The sequence below is a fragment of the Rhea pennata genome, chromosome 3 (genome assembly GCF_028389875.1).
Source record: "Rhea pennata isolate bPtePen1 chromosome 3, bPtePen1.pri, whole genome shotgun sequence".
In the NCBI taxonomy this organism is placed as follows: Eukaryota; Metazoa; Chordata; class Aves; order Rheiformes; family Rheidae; genus Rhea; species Rhea pennata.
In genome coordinates, this window is record NC_084665.1 from 100,125,166 (window position 1) to 100,146,935 (window position 21,770).

The 21,770-nt window shown below is 35.8% G+C and overlaps 1 protein-coding gene across 1 annotated transcript in view; it reads left to right on the forward strand.

Annotated features, from left to right (window-relative positions):
- The window catches only part of EYS (eyes shut homolog), an 872,934-nt gene that overhangs the window by 259,797 nt on the left and 591,367 nt on the right, over window positions 1-21,770 (forward strand). The window contains exons 16-20 of the mRNA XM_062573097.1: window positions 1,421-1,543; window positions 3,312-3,425; window positions 4,600-4,713; window positions 5,163-5,276; window positions 12,755-12,766. Coding sequence (XP_062429081.1) covers window positions 1,421-1,543; window positions 3,312-3,425; window positions 4,600-4,713; window positions 5,163-5,276; window positions 12,755-12,766 — 477 coding nt within the window. The remainder of the gene's footprint in view (window positions 1-1,420; window positions 1,544-3,311; window positions 3,426-4,599; window positions 4,714-5,162; window positions 5,277-12,754; window positions 12,767-21,770) is intronic.

The following is a 21,770-nucleotide window of genomic DNA, read 5'->3' on the forward strand; positions in this document are numbered from 1 at the left end:
ACTAGGCCCAAATTTGGCAGAACTTTTCAATTTTTGTAATAATTTATCACACTGGATCTGCACTTAAGAAGTGTTATAAAACCAGGGTTGTGGTAGATGTTAAACCTATCACAGTACATTGCAGGAACACAGATTTGTTTGAATGTCTTTGACCAGAGTTTTCTTCCTTTTTCTCGTTGCTGTGCAAAATGTTGATGAATTCAAAGTCAGATCTGATGCAGCTCACTAGCACACTGGACTCTTGTCTGGCAATACCTGTGCTACTGAAGCAACGCTTTTCATTATAGATCTTTTTTAAAATGAGATGTGAAGTTCTGATCTTCAGACAGACTTAAGTGTCCAAGTTTGTGAGACATTGGAATTAATTATTTTTAACTCAGTGAACCAAATCCCTGGTTTAAGTCTTTACTGGCTTTTCTTGCTGTAATTGTTAAATTATAATGAATTGGGCCAGTCTCTTTTGATATTTTCTGGAACATTATTTTTTCAAGTACCTAAAAATCTTTTAGAAACTTTTTCCAGTGGTCTTGGAAAGAGAAAATGGAAAGCTTTATACAGTTACAGCAAAAATATCTGAAGTTTGAAACTCAATGGTTATATCCAGCACTTGGATCCTAGCTGCACACACATTGGCTTATAGTAATTACTGCAAAATTATTTATTGAGTTTGAAAATAATTGTGTTGCAGGAAAACAAAGAATATTTACTTACAATTCTTTAATGAGCATGTTCTAAAACAAAGGTCCTATGTCTTCTACTAGCTCTATAATTTTCTTGTTGGATGATGGCTTTAGAAACTGTCATACCTTTGACAATATGGCCTAATTGTAAAATTTAGATTCAGATTTTATCTTTGAATTTATTTTTAAAGTTTTGTGTATGTTGCAATAGGAAACAAGGACACTCTGTGTTTCACAAGCTTGGGTTTCTCATTAACTATGAGTTATTGTCAACTCTTGTAACATCTGCTTTGTAACAGAATTTAAAGGGCAATTTTCTTTTTTTTATTACTTTGTAAATATAAGATACTTTCTTAAAGATAGGACAAACCTTGTGCTAAAAATTAGAATGCTTTTATCTACAGTCTTCTTACCAATATTCCAACAAAATTATGAGCGTAAAACCACTTGAAGAAATTGTGATTCAATTAACTTCCCACAAAGAGTCACTGTATGTGCAATGTTTTTGATTATTATTTCAAGCATGCCCTTGCCATACAGATGTTTTGCTCCATTTAGAATCACTTTGAATGTGAAACTGCAGCTTTCAATGAAACTGAAACACTTTCTCTTAAACAAAATTTCAAAATACGTGAACATGAAAAAAGTATTTACCAAAATCAGAACTGGTCTCTCATCTGTTTTCTCAGATTAAATGTGATAATATTTTTTTCCTCTTCTATTGCTCTGTTTTTCAACAGGTTTTACTGGTCAGTTTTGTGAAGTGGACATTACTGGCTGCCTGTCACAACCATGTGGAGCCTTCAGCATCTGCAATGACACATCGGGTGGCTATCTTTGCTTCTGTGCACCCGGTTTTATAGGTGGGTTCAAAGACTCTTGGGGGAAAGTATTGGTTACCATCTGTTTAAGCTAGTCCTAAACCACAGAAAACAAGGTAATTCTGAAGTAAGAATCTAGCAGTGTCTCCTTCACTCAGGCAAAAGTAGCTTTTGATTTCTGGCACATAAGAGTATTCATCTGTGTAAAAGTATTCAGCTGTAAAAAATGCAACCTCAGGGGACTATTTGCACTCCAGTAACTCTTACTTCATATTATTTCAGACAGGAGTCTGTCTTACACTGATGCGATTGCAGCTCATGTAGCCATATGCAAGTTAGCCTTAATTTATATAATTTTTGCTTCTCATAACAGCACAGCTGCAGTAACAAGAGCCTCAACTGCCTAATATGTATTTGAGATCCTGGGTAGGCTTAACTCTTCGTGCTTCAGCCTATCCTGCAGCTCACTGCCATTCGTACCTGAATAGATTAAAATTAGCCTAGATATGTCAGCAGACTGTCGCTCTATAGACTGTAGTGTGAAAAAGGACCTTTTGGATTCAAGTCTTCCTGCTCACCTAGAAGACAACAGGAATTCCTTGGGTGGCCGGTGGCCTCCTTGGCCCCGGACACTCTGGTCTGACTGCAGTGACCTTCACCGGGCTCCTGAAGCAGGAGCAGACTGACCTTAGGTCTCCCTAAGGCTGAGGAGGACGTAGGCAACCAGAGGCATTCGCATCTGGTATAGACTCAGCAATGTCCCCCACAGCTCTTAAAATGTTGCTCTGTCTCCTAATGTAGGTATTTTCATTTACTAACTAGTGTTCGTGTCTATAATATAATGAAATGCCACATGTTATTGTAATATTTTGCTTCTTTTGTTTTTATTATCCAAATCTAAAATATAATTGTTTGATGTTACTTGTGAAAAATTCTTGGCAAAGTCTTATTTTATTAAAATATTTATTTAAATGCTTAAGCTCACATCTACATAATATTAGATTACTCTTTTTGGTAACTTCCTTGGTACACTTCCTTTGTGGCCAGAAAAAAAAAAAAAAAAAATATATATATATATATATATAACCCTTAAAACCTCTCTGAAAGAATCAGGAATTTTTCCCTCATCTCTTAAGTAACAATAAATTTGGGGACAATATTGCCTATATGGATAATTCATATATAAAATGCAAATAGACTCTTTCTAAATCTTGTTTTACCTCACAGACAATGAAAAGCATTAGGCACATTTCTTTCTGACTAGAAATCAGCCGCTGTATTTGTTTTTTTACCCTGCACATCTGACACTACCTGATAATATCTACTTTTTTGAATATTAATTTTGTAGTGAAATCATTTTACTAAAAGCTTTGACTGCAATGGAAACCTTTCCAGATATTTCCCATCTTCAGAGCAAAACTGAAATGCAATAAATTAGTAGAAACAAATATTATAGAAAAGACTGCTGTCCCTTATTATTTGGTCTTAGAAACTGCACTTGCACCTTTGTCATATTTCAGAAAAATCCAAGACTTTACTGCCCTTAAAATAATAAAACAAAACTTTTTGAGCCCATCTGTAAATGAATCTGTAAAATCCTCACTATGTCTTTGTTGAACATTAGATATTACATATACATTTCACTTTTGCTCTTAAACAACAAGAAATAAATTCCCTGAAGACTATTTATGGCTCATTGGTAAAAGTTCTCTGTACCTAACCTCAGTTATTTCATTTTGTTGTTGCTGCTTGCACCGGTGACTCACCAGTGACATGTTCCTAATGAAGTGAATCCTTCACTTATTTCCAGGTAATAACTGTGAGATTGAGGTGGACGAGTGTCTTAGTGACCCCTGTCTCAATGGAGCCACCTGTGTTGATCATCTGAACGCCTTCCACTGCCTCTGTCAGGAAGGATTTCAAGGTATTAAAGAAACCAGAAAGCTCCACCTTCATAAATCTGCTATGAGGTTTACACCAGCATTTGCATTTTAGATTAGGTGCATGTATATTTATTTTTGTGCCACCTTAATGTAAATTCTGCATAAGTACATCTTGAGAAAAGTTATCCTCTACGTTTCCTTGGCAGCATGAAAATAAGAGTTTTCTGCTGACTGATGGCTTACTTGTTAGAAGTGGATAAGCAGGCTTCAGTGAAATTTTGCATATAGCATATACTGTTTTCTGTAAGCTTTTTAAGCGGTTGGCAGACTTAACGTAATAGAACTAGAGAGCAAACCTATGCGGAGAAGGTTTTGTTTTGGCATATTTGCACAATTTATATGAGAAATGTAATCACTTTGGTAAATATATGTATTTATATCTGCAGTTGTTCTTTACTTTTGGCTCTGATTAGGAATTTAGAGTGCATCTATTTTCTTTCTGGTGCATCATTTTTTAAAAAGCATGGACGTTTAGTTATTGGAAATACCAAAGCAATGTGTAATTCAAATATCACAGGAAAAAATATTAAGTTTATACTGCAAGTGATATTTTGAACAACTGTAACCTGCACAGTTATTTATTAAAATATTTAAACTTCCCATATTTTGCAATTTTTTGTCTTTTTTCATTTATTCTTCAAATGATAATAAATTAAGTTCATTTAGAAATATTTGTAATAGAATATTTTCAGTTTTTAAGTACCTATGTGGTTATTGAGCTATATCTAGTCTAGAATAAATGGTTTCCTTGTCTGCTTCAGATTTTTTTTCCTATTTGGTGAGCCTACATCTGTTGCATTATCATGAACACAGGAAGATTTCCTCTCATAGTATTGAGATGCAATCTATTATATTTTGATATAATTTATTTTCAACTCTTCTGTATCGATATAAATTAATACGATACACAGGAATCAGTTCAGTGACCAGTAAGACTGTGCTTTTAATCTTTTGGGGAAATCACTGAATAAACATTCAAACATAACTAAACATTAAAAATATCAACATATAGCTATAGATGCCCAAACTTGATATAAAAAGGCTGTCAAATAGATTTCAGCAGGTGAGTTATATTCAGTTAAAGTAAATGAAGGTATTTAATTGTATCCGTGATACAGTAACTTCTCTCCCCTTTGCCTGACTATGCATTTATAGGCACAACTTGTGAAACAAATATAAATGAGTGTCACTCTTCTCCATGTCTTCATAACGCAACATGTGCAGACCTTATCAGTGGCTACGAATGCATCTGTCTACCTGGCTTTACTGGTGAGTGGTGTTAGTACTAAACCTTGTTTTCCGCAGAAAGGTTAGTCCACAAGACATCCATTAAGACATTATTGACTAAATTGCTTATGTTTCGTTCTCATTTCTCTTTATCTGCCCTGTTCTAACATTTCATTTGTATCCCAGCAAACTGGAACACTGACTCCATCTGTAAACTAAACAGCACATGATAAATTATTCTGCATCCAGAAAGCCTTGAAAACTTCCACACAGCAAAATTAGTTAGCATTTAGTAATTCAGAAATAAGTTGTTATGTATTTGTGATGAAGAGAATTAAATGGCTGCTGACATTAATAAGTGTGGGTTTTTATTTGGCTGGTTAATGTTAGTTTTTCCCTCACAAGCTGCTTGAGATTCTTATGGTGCAAGTGAATTATAAATCGGTGCCTCCTTGTCTTACTAGATGTTCAAATCTTTTGTCTTTTCAAAGGGGCAAGATGTGAAACAGATATAGAGGAGTGTGCTTCATTTCCCTGCAAGAATGGAGCCACCTGCGTTGACCAACCTGGTAATTACTTCTGCCAATGTGTGGCTCCATTTAAAGGTAATGAACACCAAGGGAGAGGGGAAAGCAAACATAATTAGCTGTAGAAAGCAATTCTGTCAATTGTCTGAACTCATTTCACTCATCCTACAGAGTTATTAGTCCTTCATTTTCTCCAGCAAAGCTTTTAAAGTGACCAGCCAATTATGCCTTAGGCTGCAAGTAATGTGAAGTAAACTTTGCTTATACATCTACTAGGAGTAGTTAGCTATTAATCAGAATGGATACCATAAAATCAGCTTGTTAACAGACTAAGATTATTTGCCTATAAACAGACTATTTGACTATTTGAGAGGCGTATACCCATTAAGCAGCCATCTCAAACATCCATTGTTTTTCAACACGTTTTTCTCTGTAATTTGATTATTTGTGGCATTCTGTATTTTATTTTTCCACTCTTGGAAAACAGTTTAAGTTATCTTGGAATCCATAAGTTGTGTTTGATTGCTTTTGTTCACGGTTTTAAAGGAAATACATTCAAAGAGCAAGCTTTAACATAACCATTTTCAAATAAATTTTGGGGGGTTCACTTTAAATATTCACTGCTAAAATCGTTAAAAATAACAAATTATGCAGTGTTCTCAAGCAAATCTAGTTTAAAAGATGGTTTCAACTAAAGGAGTCAGGTGATTTTTAAATTAAATATAAACATATTTTCCCCCTACAATTCAACATAATGATACATATTTAGGATTGCAGAATAATCATAAAAAGACAATTTTCTTGGTTTGTTGAGACAGCAGGGCTTTTTCCCTTCAGGGAAGATGGTTGCATTAAATTCATCATTCATGAGAAAGGATGAGCTTTAATGTTTGTTCTTATTATTTTAGGTAATGATCAAAATCTAGTTTGTCATTTTTATTAGTTTTTCTTTATGTTTTGTTGAATAAAATCCAGTAAAATAACAAGTCAATGAATATCACAGTTTCAGAATTGCCTCTGCATAGGAAGATATGAAACCATTTTCAGCACATGGCTAGAAATAATGTTCTCTGAAGTACTTATTTCACAAGGAGTCAGATTTTCAGAGGAGTTCAGTATTCATTTCAATATTTAAATAAGTGATTAAAATTTCAGAAAGTGAACATTTCTGCAATCGTCCTTCCAGACTTCTGGCTTCCACAAGTTTCTAGTATTGTCAATAGTAAGGTTAAATCCCAAATGGCAAGATTCATAAATGGTAACTGAGAGCTTCTGAAAACATAATATTCTTAGTACGGGATGCTTAGAATCTGTAGGATTCTTGTTAAAATAAATGGTCTTGAGACTGTTTACCATTCTACAGGTTTACTCAGTACCTTTTAAGATCAAATTCTTTCACTGATTTTACCTAAGTTTTGGATGGTGTAAGTAAAAGCAAAATAGCTCCATATGAAACCTCTACCTCAGTTTCACACCATCTGTTACTTAGTTTTAAACAGTTGTAAATATAAGCTTTAACTGATTCACAGTAAGCCAATACAAATAATGGCTAGTTAAACTATGTTTTTTTAATTGTATGAAAATATCCAGGTTACCATGAGGACTAGTTTCTTGTGTACTAATTCTAGCTTACAGAATTGCTGTATTAAACAAGTCAACATGTTATTAATAGTAAGAAGTATATAGCTATATCTATTTCATTTCTGAAATACCTGCACAGAATTTCTTCCTTACTTTTCTTGTAGTGGGAAAGTAAAAATGCTCTTATGAACACTGTCATTTACTTAGAAAGAAGTTTGGAGTAATTCTTATTTCCCTAATACTTTTTAATAGCTTGATTTTTCAGTCACAAAATCTGACTCGAAGGGCATGTACCACTATAAAGAACATAAGCCACTTGATAAAAATGTGTACAGCAGTCCTCTCTGAATTTCTGTTTTCCAGAGTCATAGGGCTTGTCACAGGTGTTGATAAAATGTAAAATGATGGACTTCAAAGTTCCTATGCCTTTATATCATAATGCTTTGAGCCTTGGCTTGGGAGACCAAGATTTGATTAAAGAAACAAAATAATTTATATGAGGTTATTTTATAACTGAAAAGACTCCTGTGTGAGCCCAAATAGGAAGCCTAAAGATTATGGAGGCTCACTGAGCATGTGTTGTAACTATAGTCAAATGAAGAAAAAAAAAGATATAAAGTACCTATCTATATGCATATGATAAGATTTTGTGATTTATCACAAAAACGTCTACTCCACATATACTCTATGTGTTTATGAATACGTTCTAATTACCACAACAAGTTTTCTGTTTCTGTCTGCTTTCATTGATGTTCTGTCATTGACTCGCATGGTATAAATTACTATCACACCTCACACTTAAATACTGGAATGCTGTTTACCATACTGAAATTTTGGAATACTATTTTCCATATTGACATTTATATGTAATATAGTTTAATATCCTCTTCATACAGATATTTAACCTAAATATATAGAAAGTATGGTTGCTTCTGGTAGGTTTTAATACAGCAGCCACTGCAAATATGCTATTATTCCAGAAATGTCTCTCTTTCCTACCCTTTTCTATCACATCTAAGGTACAACACTGATAGATAGCCATGTCTTTTGGACATTTATTATCAGAGGATATTCTGAAGTTAAGTTATTCGGAAACAAAGAAAGGGGATTAGCTGGTTTTCTGTTGCATTCATAGGATCACAGAATGCTTAAGGTTGGAAGGGACCTCTGGAGAGCATCTAGTCCAACCTCCCAGCTCAAGCAGGGTCACCTACAGCATGTTAGACAGGGTTGCATCCGGGTGGGCCTTGAAGATCTCCAGAGGAGGAGACTCCACAACCTCTCTGGGCAACCTGTGCCAGGGCTCCGTTACTCTCACAGGGAAGAAATTCCCCCTCACAGTCAGGAGGAACTTCCTGTGCTTCAATTTCTGCCCATTGCCTCTCGTCCTGTCACATGGGACATCTGAAAAGAGTTTGCCCCCGTCCCCTTGACACCCTCCCTTCAGGTACTTGTACACACTGATAAGATCCCTCCTCAGTTTTCTCTTCCCCAGGCTGAAGAGGCCCAGCTCTCGCAGCCGTTCCTCATAGGGCAGGTGCTCCAGCCCTCTGATCATCTTTGTAGCCCTACGCTGGACTCTCTGCAGTAGCTCCATGCCTCTCTTGGACTGGGGAGCCCAGAACTGGACACAGGACTCGAGATGAGGCCTCCCCAGGGCTGAGTAGAGGGGCAGGATCACCTCCCTCCACCTGCTGGCAACAGCCTTCCTAATGCACCCCAGGAGACCATTGGCCTTCTTGGCCACAAGGGCACATTGCTGGCTCGTGGTCATCTTGTCATCCACCAGCACTCCCAGGTCCTTCTCTGCAGAGCTGCTCTCCAGAAGGTCAGCCCCCAGTTTGTACTGGTGCCTAGGGTTATTTCTCCCTAGGTGCAGGACCCTGCACTTGCCCTTGTTGAACCTCAGGAGTAAAGTAACTGCTGAAACTGGGATCACAAAGCAAGATGGTTTTGATTTGGGTGCAGGAGAAATCATAAATTTTAATATTAAGAACAGGAGATAGACAGCTCAGAAACACATTGGCCAATATATTATCACTGATAGTGTTAAGTAGTCCTCTCAGTGCTCTTTTGAGGTTGATTCCATTACAGTATCCTAGCTGGGGAGTCTGATAATAACTTTTCTGTTATGATATTGATTTTACAATTGGAGCCTTTATATAATAGAATCACACTTATTACAGAATTGATATTAAGTGTTTCAGAAGAGAACAGAGTGTGTGGGAAACTTATTGTGAGATTGTATCTCATTTAGGGGTCCTAACTGTTTCATGGAAGGTAAAATGAAAGCTCCCATGCCTCTATAAGGAGACACTGTCCTGTCCCATTAAAAATTCACACATGATTCAAGAATACTGCAGCTGGTGAATTTTATAGTCCCCAATGGTATATTTTATCTATATTTACCAGGCTGCTCCTTCCATGTGGAAGCATGTTAAATACATAGTTAAGGTTATTTACTTTACAGAGAAAATAATAGCAAGCACAACTTGATAATGATTATGTTTTGAAGTCTACTTGCACTTTTATATTCAATGAAAGTGAGAAAGGCTCCTCAGTTTTTTATGCTAAGGAGTTAAAGAATATTTTTCTGAATCTTAAAACTACCATTTTTTCTAGTCCCTTGCTGGTCTCAATTATAATTTAGCAAAGTTTTTTTTTTTTTTTTTTTTTTTTTTTTTTTTTTTTTTTGTCATAACCTACTTATTTGGTTTTAAGGCTGAAAAATACCCTTTATAGTCTGCCATCTGTCTAAGCAAAATCCGAACTGTCTTTTTGGATTTTTACTATTTATTTGTTTTACTTTTTAAAAAGTTTTAAGTGTTCACATGTCTTAGAGCTGGAGGGATTCTTAATTTTTTTTTAGAATTATTTGGCTCTTGCTCAGTTCTGTGAATGGAAAGGGAGGAATGCTCGCAATTTCATTCACTCCTTTTTTTTGAAGATATCCAGCTAGAAGAGCTGGTGCTCAGCTGCTCCACTGCTAAACTCTAGTTTGCAGCTTCTTGGTAAAACTAGCCAACTACATAGTAGGTGAGTATTTCTTGAACTTTAAGTTGTTCTAATATCACACACCTAAATTTAAGGTACCTCTAGGTGCTTTGCCCTAGTCATTAGCTGTTTTAGTCACATTTAGTCCTATTGTGCCCTAAACATTTCTGGTGTTCTAAAAGAACCTCGCAATATATTTTGATGCCTTTCTAACACCTAGGTCCATAGCTATAAAGGCAAGTTTACAGTTCCCAGCCTGAGAGTGCTAACATTTTAAAGAAGTATCACACAAGCACATCAGTGAGGCTAGTCATACCTATTAGACACATCTGCCCTTACTGAGGGTGTATCAAAATGGGATCGTCTCTGCATCAGCCATACTGCTTTTCAGAATTCAGAGCCTGTAAAAGGAGACTGAACCCTCTATGATTTTAAGACAAGCTCATTTTACAGAAGATAACATTGGTCTTGTAAGGCTGCGTCATCCTTAACAAGGACAGAAAGCAAGGGATGGACCTTGCACTCCCACACTAGAACTGTGATTTTTCCCCTCCATTTTCTACACTGGGAATAAAGAAAAAGGCAACTCAAATTTACCAACATTACTATAAGATAGTCTTCTGCTCTTCCCAAGGAATGCTCAGCAAGGAAAGGAAGCATAGAAATGCCCCTCTCAGGTAGAATGTGTGTATTTTGATATGTGGTAGCCCTGTAATAGTTCTAATGTGACTTAAAAAAAGAGCTATTTAGTAGTTTGTTTTAAATAATTGGAGCAAAGAAGTTTATCCTTTGATTCAATTTATCGCACAACTCATTTTAAAAAATGTACTGTATTTATTTGGTCTGGATACTGCTAATGGGTACGCTCTTTTTTAATCAAATATATGTAACTGTAGAGGAAAACTGAAATTCAGTTCTGAGGAAATGTCTACTTATTTGTTGCAGCCTTAATGACACATGTCTCCAAATGTATTGCAATTAAGATTAAAGCAAAAATGGTAATTGGCCATTAAACATGTTGCAAAAGAGAAAGGCAACTCAGCAGAAAAAAAAATGCTTAAGTCTGTTGAAGAGCAGGAATAATAATGGAGTTTTTAGAATAGGACACTTTAAGGGGAACAGCTAATTACAAAACAGATAATAAGTAAGAAATTTAAACGCTCATGAAGGCAAGGGATAATGGAGCAATTAGTTTTTCAGTGCTCATAGGCCAAATCTCAGTCTTTCCTGTGCCAAGACCTCTGCAAAAATGCAGTATTGCAAGACCTGTGTCGCTCTCTAGCATATCACTGTGCTCTAGCAGACAGTAGCAGAAGAGTATCTCCTGTTAAACATCAGTTCCTATATGTTTTTGTCACTCTCCTGGCACTAAGCAGCCAAATAAAATCTTATTGAAGTGAAAAATGAAATTGGTGCAGAGAATTATGTACGGTACTTTGTATTACATAGGCGTTTTTTATGATTAGAGAAGCACAGAGTGGCCGTGTTTACGATGCATGATCTAAAAAGTATGTATTGGCTCTAAGCAATAAAGCAAGGTTGGTGTAGTTGATCTAAAAGGCTATCTGATGCCAAAGTTGGAATCTGTATGGACTGGGACTTGCTCTTAACCTAGGTATTAAGTCAACGCAGAACTTTTTTGGATTTTTTTTCTGGTATTTCCATAATCTTGGAATTACTTCTAAAAATTGCCATGTAGGTGAACAAAGTCAGGTGATTTTGTCTCCAAAATTAAAGAATTCTCAGAATAATTCTGTTTCCTAACCAAGTCTAGTGTCAATTTAAATACATGTAAGTGTTTAGATATCTGAGACATCCACAAGGATCTGGGAGGCATGACAAGATCTGCAGGAAACCCAAGGTGGTCCAGAGCAGCACTGAGAACTCAGAGGCGTCTCAAAAGCTTCTAGTTGCTTAACTGTATCCATAGAAATTCACTGAAGCATATAATGTACTTTCAGCTCTACTTTCAATTTGCACCTTCACCTTGGGACACATCTTGATCCACAAGAAATAGTTTCTAAGCCTTTATAGCTCTGAGTACTCTGGGAATATTGCATGTGTAAATCCAGTCACCTGTAGCAGATAAAGGGGTATGAATCTCACTAGTTATTCTGTGAGAACAGTGGAGAAATACCTTGGCCGCATAGAGCGGATTCAAGTTACATAGATGATAATAAGGTATATTCTTTGAGAATGAGAAGTTCTATATACGTGTTCTTCAAAGAGTTTTACAGTAAGTATGAGCAAATCATAGTTTTTCAAAGGCTTAGAGCATGGTTGCTTTTTTCCTGGCTCTCCTCCAAATTATGAGGGTATTGGAGTTGTTCTACGAAAAGTTTGTGGGGTTCTTTTGGAGGGAGGTTGGCTGATGAAACAAATGTTTGAAGTTTTATTTTTATAAATATTTATAAAGGTATTTTTGGTGCAAGGATATCTGACAACACAAATCGAAATAATGAAGTAATAATCTTGGTAACACCGACTATAAAAAATGACAGGTCAAATGCTTGTAATCTGACAAATTTTAAGAAAATGAAAAACAGGATCTTGAAATGGAGGAGGGTGTGGTAACCTGAACTATACTATGCAGCCATTACTATATCTGTGGATGGTATCAACATTTCCCAAATAATGAAGAAAAATGAGTTTTATAATAGCTTTCTGTAAGTTTTGTATGTATATCAGTAATTTCTGTTGAATTCTGGTTCAATAAACAATGATAAGACACAACAAAGCAAAGAAAAGCATTTTCTTATTCTTTAACAGGAAAGAAATTTCTAGTAATTGTTTTCCTTAGTAGCATTCTTCTTTTCTTTTTTGAGAGAGTGAAGTATGCTTTTATGTTGAAATGTGAAAAGCACAGATATGGAAATAGACTTCTGTTTCCATTGTTCTGTAGTTATAAACCTGTGTGATCTTAAAAGAAAAAAATGCAACTAAATAGTATCTTCAACTTCCTGTTTTGTCTATTTTTACAGAAATTTATACAGGTATGAAGCAATAATATATGCATCTCTGTTTGTGTGGTTTTCATTCTAAGTTTGTGATGTGGGTCTTTCTCATGCTCTGATCCAGCGTTGTTGCATGGCCTGTGTTATCATATACAATTAAGGATTTTTTTTTTTACTTGAAAAGTGTTGTGTTTACTTGAAAAGTATTGCTTTTCAAACATTTTTTCTTTTTTTAAAAAAAAAAGCTAGAGATTTTCAATTTGTATGGATTTCAGAGAAAATGCCGTTTCATAGAATGTATATAGAATTACAAAGCTGTTTTTCACAGAAAGTAGAATTTGCATTCCAAGGAAAATAAAGTGTTTGATATGAATTTGAACAGAAAGAAAAGGCTTGTTTTATTTTTAAATTGGTAGAGTAATACTTCACTTATTTTCAAGTAATATCAATATATGCATGCATCTCCAGCTATCTATTTATTTCTATTCACTTCCAGTACTTCAGCTTTTAATTTACGTGTACTATCCTTTAATTATCACAGTTTTGGAGGTGTTTGTTTTGTTTTGTTTTGTTTTGTTTTTAATAGAATCTAAAACTAAAATAATGGTAAGCTTAACAATACACCGGAACTTTTTCAAGATTACAAAAAATTTTGAATATTTAATAAACACAATTAAATATTCAGAGTTTTAGAGCTGTAAGGACTCCAAATCTTAAGCACATAACTTATTGCTTATTAGTGGTCCCAGGCTTTGTCATTATATTATGATATGCTTATGAAAGCTTTTGTGAGGGAAGCTGGGGCTAATCGTTTTTAAAATAAAATAATATTAAAATAGTTGTATCAGCTAGCTTCAAAAACACGCTTTGGAAAAATAGATGGAGGCTTGTGGGAGTTATTTATTTTTATTTTTGTATATAGTTTTATAGTTCCTTAGTATACTGATTTATCTGCAACAACAAAACACATTTGTACTTTTCTTTAATGGCATTTAATTTACTTAGATTTGTCCTGGAAGATGCAGTGGAAAATATATAAGAAAAATATGTTTATTATTAAAGATTTACATTAGTCGTTAGTTTTTACTGTATACATAAAATTAGTTTAGTGCCATTTTGGAAAAAAAAAAAAAAAAAAAAAGGAAAGAAAAAGGTCTGCCTAAGGGTTCTAAGCCTCAGGATTATAAACCAAATAGTGTAAATTTAAATAAAAACATCCCTGAGTGAGTATGAACTCTTGATTTTTTTATATATTTATACAATTCCTATAAAACTGATCTATATTTCTTGCATTTTGCTGAAAAATAAAGGGATAGCTTTCCTGCCCATTCTTTCCCTATTGACATCCCTTAACCTGGTATAATTCATAGAAGCAAAATGCTGTTAAGTTCACTCATATGCTATACATCTGTTTCAGTTCAGATACAAGTGGAAGTACAGAAGAAAGATGATAGTTTGACAAATTTATCATGAAGTAACGGTACAACCATTCTTTCTTTTGATTAAACCTATTATTATACTTAATGATGTGATAGTGCTTGTAACATTCTAAATTTAAAGGACATATTGCCATTCCAAAGCAGAAAAAAAGCAGTCTGAACTTAGGAAAACACTACATTGTCAGTAGCTCATTAAAATGGTAGTTTCATAAAAAATTAGAAAATGGGTGCTGGATATTTTCCAGGTAATATTATATAATTACTATCAACTATTATATTAGCCAAATGTTAGTTGTACCTACCCAACATTACTTGCATAAAATAATAATATAATATTTAATAATAAAATACTAGATATGCGTACAATATTGTTCACTTCAATAAATAACCTTTCAGACTGCTGAATACCTAACTCCTTGGTCAACAAGCTAAATTAACACAACTAAGACACTGTCTCCGAGCATGGTGAAGGACAGTTAACCGATACAAACACCAGACCATGAAAACTCACGGAGGAAAGGTCAAAGAAGACAATAAAATCTTTGCAGCAGAATCAGCCACTCCTGGTCATTCCTTGAGGACAGTCCATGATTTCTTATGCATTGGGTCTTGTCTAATCAAGTGTCAAGAGGAATCCAATAATTCAGGCTCTTGTAGATGTTTCCCATAAAGGGCCATCCTCCTGACACAATGTTGACAGAAAAGACTGTACATAGGGCAATATCCAGATGGCAATTTCCTCAACTATCTCTGACTACTGCTACATTTGCCAAAGTCCAGCATCAGCTGGTTGGTGTGTATAGTTGTATGGCTGCGAACAAGTGACTTGGAGCATCCTGTCTTCTTGGGTCCAAGTCTTTTAAAATAGCTTCTCATTTGTTCCACAAGAGTTGTGTAGAGCAGCTACATTAAGCTTAAGAGAGTTTGAGACACATGTGGGTGGGGGAGCAAAGATGCAGTACAGTAGCCAAACTCAATTATTGCCTTGTGTCAGGAGGAACTACTTCCCTTGAAATGCCTGTACAGCTCATCTTTGAGATACACTTGTGCTTGATCACTATATATGTGAGATGTACTCTGACTCCACTATGCCTGCCTGTGAGTGGAAACATAACAAAAGTTTCTAAAGAAGTGGTGTCAAGGAAGCAGCCTTGCTAAGTCAACAGGCTCCACATGAAGAGAAAGTAGTATCTCTTTCCGTTCACATAGTCACTTTGTGCCTTTTGGGCATTTGGAAGGCAATCTTGAAGGCAGTTCACTGGCATTTTAGTAGACATAGCAATTCCTGGAACACACAGCAATAGAGGCATCTCTTCACAGACAAACTTTTAAGCTATTGTTGGTTGTTTCTTGTCTCCAGAATGACGCTGACCCCTCTTCCAGATGCAACCCCCAGCACAGACTAGTGAGGGTAGCCACAATCCCCTTTACTGTCTTTTTGGTGAATCTGCACATAACTGCGCAACTGTGCCCAACTGATACAATGTATGATGGATATTGGAAATGATCAGTGAGGTTTGTGTTGTGCCAAAAGGAGAGGCAATATGTGAAGAGTAAGGGAAGCTAGTTCATTACAATTGCAAATCAGACAATACCAGAGCAACTCATAGGCAAGGAAGGGCAAACAGCCTTGCCACAAATTCCTCTATTCCAACAGAAAGAGTTTGAGCACAGCTGTGTAAGAAGCATAGAGATAGGAAATTATTAGATCAAGGAAATTAGAGATTTAGAATATAAACCATGTGAATCTGACCACATCTTTAAATCTTTTTAATCATTAAAATCAGTTTCTCAAAGTCAGGAGGATTCTGCCTTTAGAAAATAAAAGCATTTATTTCCTAGTGGAGGCAAATACTCATAATTGTCTCTTCTAAACATCAGTACCTGTTTTAGTTGGCACTTAGAGCAAAAGGTTCGATATCACTTTGTTCATATTCATGGTATCCAGAACCTTGGAGGGTTTTCTTTTTCTTTTTCTTTTTCTTTCTTTTTTCTTTTTCTTTTTCTTCTTCTTCTTCTTTTTCTTTTTCTTTTTTCTTTTTTTTTTTTTTTTCTGTGATTCAGGAGATCTTTCTGGACCAGATTTATTCACATATATTCAAAATCCAAGAGAGAAAATTCTTCATTGCTTAATGAGATTCAGTAAGCCAGCTGGGTCTCTTCAGATTGTACATGCTTATCTGTAAGCCAATGCTACCACAGGAGACCTAGGCCAAGTCCTCTATCCTTGGTGCTGTTAGTTGGAAGGCAGTTTTTCTGCATCTTGCCTCAACAACTTCAATTGACTTCTTGTCAATTGCCAGTACATCAACAATCTTCCATAGTATCTGCAGCAGTTTGTCCACTGTTCAAAAGAGCTGCCGATGTAACCATCTTCAAATCTGGGTATTGACCTACTAGACCGATATTTTGTTTGCATCAAATTTATACTACTGGTGAACTTTAAGCCAGGCTACTGAAACCCGCTTATGACACCATTGTCATAAGGTTACTGGAGCTGAATCCCAAAATCAGAAGCAAAGATCAGATCAGCACCACAGTTTCCACAGCAGTAGCTAGTAGAACACTCACTTCAAAATCTCCCTGTGCAGCCACCTCCTCTGACTCCAGTCTGGCTGCTTAAGCATGGCTGCTGCTGGCTGGTTCTCACCTTTGGTCCAAACCTTCACATGGACCACTTGGCAATGATGTCACCTATTCTGTCTGCAGAGCCTTCTGTCCTCATGAGTGTTTATTTGTCAGTACTAGAGTACTTAATATTATTTAGGAAATTGCCATCCAAGTGATGTTATTGTTTCTCTGGAACCAGCCACAAATAGTTTATTTTCACTATATTGTCATAATCATGCCAGCAGTTTGCAATGTGATATATTTTTTCATTGATTCAGTCTATCTTTCTATTGCAAAATGCTGACTTTGAGAGCTGTTGTCAGATTTAATTCCTTAAAATGTTAGCAGAAAATGGCTTTTTTTTTTATTAAATTATTTCCCCAAAAGAATAACAACATCAAAGAAATGCCATTTTTGATTGTGAAAGAATTCCGTAGTACATATCAAAATATTTCATGTACAGATTTATGCTGAGCAAATAAAAACAAAAACTAAATAGTCAATAGTTTCTCATAAGGGAATAAAAACTTATCTCAGATAATTTACTTTCTATGTTATTTTTATAAATTGATGCTTTTGACTGTTAATAATGCCCTAAACAAATCAAAGTGTTTTCAGCAAGAGACTATCTATTTTCAGTGCTCATTTATGATATTTAGGGAATCTATTGTAGAATTATTACAAAGAAATGTAGTAGAAAAGAGACCTAAGTAACATTAGCAGAGTGGCATTGCTTATTATACAATATGTACAATACGTTACAAAAAAATAAGGAATTTCCAAATAAATGATTCATTTGTGGGTACATTTTGCATCTTAATAGAGAGACATAATATTTAATCCAATACATTGTGCCACTGAAAAAAGATACCCTTCAGTTGACTCTGTAACTTAACTGTTTCTGCATATTCTACTGGTTTCCGTTGGATTTTATTCTAATGGAGAAGCTCTTAATTGGCTAATAGTTCCTCCAAAGTAAAGACAATCAATTGTTATAATCAACAAAATACAGCTAAGAAATCAAATAATAGAAAACGTTAAACTAGCCAAACTGAATTAAGTACAGTTGGAAAAATGTGTTGAATTTATTAATTCTTTAATGAACTTCTGTGTTTGACTCCTTTTCACATTTGATCTGTTCCACATTCTTTCTTCCTCTTTTTTTGTCAGCTCACTATGTGTAGTGAATATTATTTTTCTACGCTGTGATGACTAAACCCTGTCTACAAACCCTGATATGTCAATGAGAGAAGACAGTTTATAAACTACTTCCCTGGCAGAGTATCTTTTTCCAGCCGTAGTCAGAGACTTACTATTACAGAAATTTACCAGATCAAGTAAGATCAAGACATATTCAAACTAATCATCTACAATTAAACATATTTATATATTTTCACAAAAATTGTCTAACGTATGCTTTACAATAAAAAAGTTTTCTATTTACTTAATTTACTTTAATAAAGAAAACAGTTTTTCATCTACAACGTTTGTTGCTTAATTTATCTGAATAGCTTTAATCATATATTTACAGTTTGATAAAAAAAATGTAGATATGAGAGCAACAGAAACATGTAGTAATATATAACCACCACTACCTGTTACATCACAACTACAATTGCTTTGTGGATATGTGCTTTTCTAAACACTCTTATTTAAAAATTGAGCAATACTGTTTTCTCATTTTCTTGCCATTTGTTTTGATTAGCCTAATAATAAATTCTTTAATAATGAAAATATTTCAAAAATATACTAAAAATAATATAAACACTTGTGCTCCTCTAAATGAGGGAAGAATCTTTTATATTATTAATTTTCAGTACAAATGAGTGTTTAAAAAAGGCTTGATTATGGACAAGAGAGTGAGCGTGCGAGTGACAATCTTATTTTTTCTGGTCTTATTGTCTTCCTAACTTTTCATTTTGAATATAAATAAAAACTTTCTCACTTCAATAGCAGAAAAGGGGATTTTCCATACAGTGACATGCAGGAAAGCTAAGTGAGAGGAGAAAAAGCTTGAATTTCTGATTAAAGAGAGGTGAAGGTATCTTGAAAGAAGGCACTGAAAAAAAAATGTTTAAAATACTACCAGCAATTAATACAGTGTCATGTGTTTTGGCCTCATTTGGCCAATAATATTCCTATTAACTCAGCTCACCAACTTTATGACCAGATTTTAATTTTTCCATTATTCATAAATGTCAGGATAATGTATGTACATTGGCTATAATAGCTTCAAAAAACACAAAGGAAGAGCAGAAATTATCATAGAATCACAGAATGGGTAAGATTAGAAGGGACCTCTGGAGAGCATCTAGTCCAACCTCCCTGCTCAAGCTGGGTCACCTAGAGCACATTGCATAGGATTGCATCCAGGCGGGCCATGAAGATCTCCAGAGAAGGAGACTCCACAACCTCTCTGGGCAACCTGTGCCAGGGCTCCGTCACTCTCACAGGGAAGAAATTCCCCCTCACGCTCAGGCAGAACTTTCTGTGCTTCAATTTCTGCCCATTGCCTCTTGTCCTGTCACATGGGGCAACTGAAAAGAGTTTGTCCCTGTCCCCTTGACACCCTCCCTTCAGGTACTTATACACATTGATAAGATGTGTATAAGTCTTCTTCAGTCTTCTCTTCCCCAGGCTAAACAGGCCCAGCTCTCGCAGCCGTTCCTCAGAGGCAGGTGCTCCAGCCCTCTGATCATCTTTGTAGCCCTACGCTGGACTCTCTCCAGTAGCTCCATGCCTCTCTTGTAGTGCAGAGCCCAGAACTGGACACAGGACTCGAGATGAGGCCTCCCCAGGGCTGAGGAGAGGGGCAGGATCACCTCCCTCCACCTGCTGGCAACACTCTTCCCAATGCACCCCAGGAGACCATTGGCCTTCTTGGCCACAAGGGCACATTGCTGGCTCATGGTCAATTTGTTGTCCACCAGCACTCCCAGGTCCTTCTCTGCAGAGCTGCTTTCTCGTACATCAGCCCTCAGCTGGTACTGGTGCATGGAGTGAAAAGAATTGTCTACAGGAAAACATCATCAGGGAAGCTGTCACACTTGGACAAAGTGGTGCAACTGGGGGTGCAACATAGCAGTCAGAAGGAATAAGAAGTCCATATGCACTTCAGGACTACTGTCTCATTAGAATGATGGGGTACATAGTTGTGAAGTGATACCAGCTCTCTGGAAAGATATGCAGGGAAGATGGGGAGACAGGGTTAAACATCGTACAATGTAGTGGCTTGAATGAATGGCTTTTCTTATGGAAAAGGTGGTGGTGACCCACTGGTAGGATGCACAGTTCTATTATTATTACTGGACAAATATTTGTAAATAATATATCCTTGTAGGCTTTAGGACATATATCTTAACTGTTTCTTATTGCTTCGTTGTTCTGTAATTGTTCACCAAGCGTCTGTTACGCTCTGGCCTAAAATGTGGTTGTATCTACTGCTGGGGAAAAGTATTACAGTAACGGAAAAGTGATGCATTGTGGCATGGCCTTTGCTTTATCTCTTGTAAATATGTATCCCCCTGCCCCAAACACTTGGCACACAAGAGGACAAGACAAATCTGTTTAGTAGAGAGTCTTCCATCAACCCAGAGGAAAAACAATTGCTGCATTACTGTATCATCAGATAGTTTCCCTTACTATTGTGAACCATGTGTTAAACTTGTTCATGTGGGTATGAACTCCACTTTAGGAATCAGCAGGGTTGTCACCCATGTCAAGCTGTTGTGATATAAAGATGAAAACTTAAAGGCAAAATCTCTGTGTGCCATATGGCAGCATTTGCCATGCTGTTTCAATGAATTACAGAGCTGAGTTTGCCGACTGCCAACAGCAGAATTGCCCTGCGTCAGAGACACCACCAGTCGCATAAAGATAGGGAATGACTTGTGCCATTCTTCTTGTCTCCTGCCAGGGTATCTGCTGTGGTCAGAAGTTTTTTTACTCAAATTCTATTCCTATCTGTTGTTTTTGCTGCTAGGGGCCTTAAGAGTTCAGCTCTTAAGACAATATCTTAATAGTAGAGAATCAGCTCACCCAAAATCCAGCCAGCCCATGTTTTGTAGAATGTGTGTCTCGTTATTGTGAAGAATATCTGCTATAGTCAGTGTGCTACTACGTGATTAACAGTTCCCATAAAAGGGGGAAAAGAAACTTATATGTGATAAGCCACCAACATTTTGTATGTAATGACAGTAAAGCAAAGGAACAGAGATGCAGTTTTAGTTGACTGAGGCTATTCAGTGTGTCCTTTCTTATTGCAGAGCCAAAATCATTTTACTGACAACATATCTCAGTAAGTTGAAGTACACCTTCCAAGTTAAAGTTAAATAACATTCTGTCTAATAAAGATCTTAATAGTAAATTTATCCACTGTATGTTTTTCATCCTTTCACCATATTCTACATTGTTTCAGGAATTCTAAGTTTTTAATCAAATTACTCTGGGGAACAGAAGCAGTTGTAGCTAGCTAAAGTCTTGTTCTTTTGAAATCATAATAAAATACTCAACTCCATAATAAAATATTCAGAATAAACCAACCACTTAACTAACCCAGTTTCCCTAAAAGTATATCCTCCAAACTATATGCATTTCCACTTCTGATTGATAGTAATAGGTCTAATGCTGGTTGATTCTTTGTCAGGAATACTTGTCTAAAGTTTTGAGTCTGAAAAGAAATCGAAAATTCTCAGTACTATTACACAACTCAGATTTTTTTTTTTCTTACTACCAACAGGAGAACTTATACAATCTTTTGGAAAAAAAATCCACTGGACATGTAATAGATGTCTATTTTCAGTTAGACCTCTATGGCTAGCACATACACACATACCTACTAGAAAGTGGTGAAGGGAAGGTGAAGAATGGAGAGTTCATAGAAGACAACCAACTCATCTTTAACATGTACATTCTGCTACTTCTACTATCTACTACTTCTACTAGACTACGGAGTCTAAAGGCCTCAAAATTCCTTTCCTTTATTTGGTTTGCTA